Source organism: Chrysochloris asiatica, unplaced genomic scaffold (genome assembly GCF_000296735.1).
Source record: "Chrysochloris asiatica unplaced genomic scaffold, ChrAsi1.0 scaffold00017, whole genome shotgun sequence".
In the NCBI taxonomy this organism is placed as follows: Eukaryota; Metazoa; Chordata; class Mammalia; order Afrosoricida; family Chrysochloridae; genus Chrysochloris; species Chrysochloris asiatica.
Genome location: NW_006408535.1, coordinates 29,831,092 through 29,833,596, shown reverse-complemented (window position 1 = coordinate 29,833,596; position 2,505 = coordinate 29,831,092). Strand labels below are relative to the sequence as shown.

The 2,505-nt window shown below is 41.3% G+C and overlaps 1 protein-coding gene across 1 annotated transcript; it reads left to right on the top strand.

Moving 5' to 3' along the window:
- The first annotated feature begins 717 nt into the window (after positions 1-717).
- LOC102818195 (olfactory receptor 49-like) lies at positions 718-1,692 on the top strand. The gene has a single exon (XM_006835533.1). The coding sequence runs from the start codon at positions 718-720 to the stop codon at positions 1,690-1,692; it is 975 nt and encodes a 324-aa protein (XP_006835596.1).
- Positions 1,693-2,505: the final 813 nt, after the last annotated feature.

The following is a 2,505-nucleotide window of genomic DNA, read 5'->3' as shown; positions in this document are numbered from 1 at the left end:
CAATCGAAAAGTGGCAAAAGTGGAATACTTGCAAGACCTCAAAAAACTAGGCAACCCCATCAAATTCTGGTTCTCACAGGTTCCACTGCACTAGGTCAAAGCCTCATGGAATCTTGTATCAGCAATAGAGTTTCCATGTATTTTAAGTCAGCTTACCTCAAAGTCTGTACCTGAGAGTGAATGGGCAAATTAAACACAGAGGGTACCACAATCAAATATGAATTATTTGTGTATGAAAATCCAATATTGGAGGGAAATATTAGAATAAAAATATTGAAAGCAGATTTTGTTAGGGGTAAGATGAATAGTTAAAGAGTCAGAAATAAGAATTTAGTTAATAAAAGTAAGCATGGTTAAATTTTGCTGTTGAGACTTATTTGTGTGGCACTATAGGATAAGCACTAGATTTCTAACTGCAGGTTGGCAGTTCAAGCCTACCAGCTGCTCCTTGGAAACCCTATACAGTGTCTCTGTGAGTCAGAACTGACTCAATGGCACTTCACAACACCCATCCCTACTTCCTTGTCTAATACACAGAACAGGAGCCAAAACTGAAACAGGTCCTGGCAGGTACTCTGCGAATCCAGCCTGAGTAGTCAGTGATAGTAAGATATGCCCTTCACAGATATAAGATTCCTCCACTCAAAATGCAACACTCATCCCTCTTTTCTTTCAGTTTCAGGCTGTCCTCAGATGCCCAGAACATCACAGCTCCCAATGCTGAACACCTCTGTTTGGCCATCCCCTGCAAAAGTCACAGGAGCCACTGGGAACACTACTGTTACCGAGTTTGTCCTGCTGGGGCTCTCAGATGCCTGTGAGTTGCAGATGCTCATCTTCCTGGGATTCCTCCTGACTTACTCCCTCACTCTGTTGGGGAATATCCTCATTGTGGTAATCACCCTCATGGACCGACGCCTCCACACCGCCATGTACTACTTCCTCCGTAATTTTGCTGTCCTAGAGATCTGGTTCACCTCTGTCATCTTCCCCAAGATGTTGACCAGTATCATAACTGGAAGTAAGACCATCTCCCTTCCAGGCTGCTTCCTACAGAGTTTCCTCTATTTCTTCCTAGGTACCACAGAGTTTTATCTCCTGGCAGTGATGTCTTTTGACAGGTATGTGGCTATCTGTGATCCTTTACGTTATGCTACCATCATGAGCAAAAGGGTCTGTGTCCTGTTGGTTCTTTGCTCATGGATGGCAGGATTCCTTCTCATCATTGTTCCAAGTTCAATCATATTTCAGCAGCCATTCTGTGGCCCCAATATTATTAATCATTTCTTTTGTGACAACTTTCCTCTCCTGGAACTCATATGTGCAGACACAAGTCTCATAGAGTTTCTGGGCTTTGTAACAGCCAATCTCAGTTTACTGGGCACTCTGTCCGTGACAGCCACCTGCTATGGACATATCCTCTACACCATCCTACACATTCCCTCAGCCAAAGAGAGGCAGAAAGCCTTCTCAACCTGCTCTTCCCACATCATTGTCGTGTCTCTCTTCTATGGCAGCTGCATATTCATGTATGTCAGGTCAGGCAAAGGCAACCAAGGAGAGGACAGGAACAAAGTGGTGGCCCTCCTAAACACTGTGGTGACCCCAATGCTCAACCCTTTCATCTATACCCTGAGAAACAAACAAGTAAAGCAGGTATTTAGGGAACATGTGAGCAAGTTCCTCTCATAAATTTGTCAGAACAAGAGGCTAAGGGTAATGTTTCCAGACATGCTAAGAGAATATCACACCCCTGCAAGAAAGTTAGCCTTTCCCTTTCAAAAAAAATTCTGGTGATATTTCTGCTGTGGCAAAAATGGTACCAGTCAATATGCAACCCAGCACAGACTCATAAGGTCTCTTGTTCCGTGTAGCATTTTTATTAAATATCACATTTGAATATTTATGTTTATTCCTTCTATATCTGCCTGGGTTCCCAACAGAATGCAAGTTCTTTGAGGGCAGAAACTAACTCTGTATTTCACCATACACTCAAAGTGTCAGTACTTAGCAAATCCACATTTTACTATCAGAAAAGGAAATTTCAAGTAATATGTGCATAAATAAAAATTTCTCGTTAAGAGTTTGGTATTCCAGGTTGTTTTGTTTTGTTTTTTTAAGTGCTCCCAGAATCACAGACTGATTAACTGCTTTGTGTCTCCAATGCCTTCAGAGACGAGGAGAACAGTCCTCTGTTAGTACCCTCCTCGTTTCACACCTGTAGTCCTGTCACCAAAATATATCAGCAGGAAGTCAAAGAAAAACTAAGGTTAATTGATTATTATTTTGCATATAAACTACTTATACTTTTTGAGTATTAACATTCATATAAATTCCTCATTTCACCTACTAGTTGTATTATCTTAAATAAGTCACTGAACCTCTCTGAGCCCTCGTTTTCTCATCTGTAAAATGGGGATGATAATACCCATCCCAAAGGATTCGTATAAAAATCAAATGAGGTACTCTATGCAAAGTGCCTTAAAGAGTGATTGGTATATAATA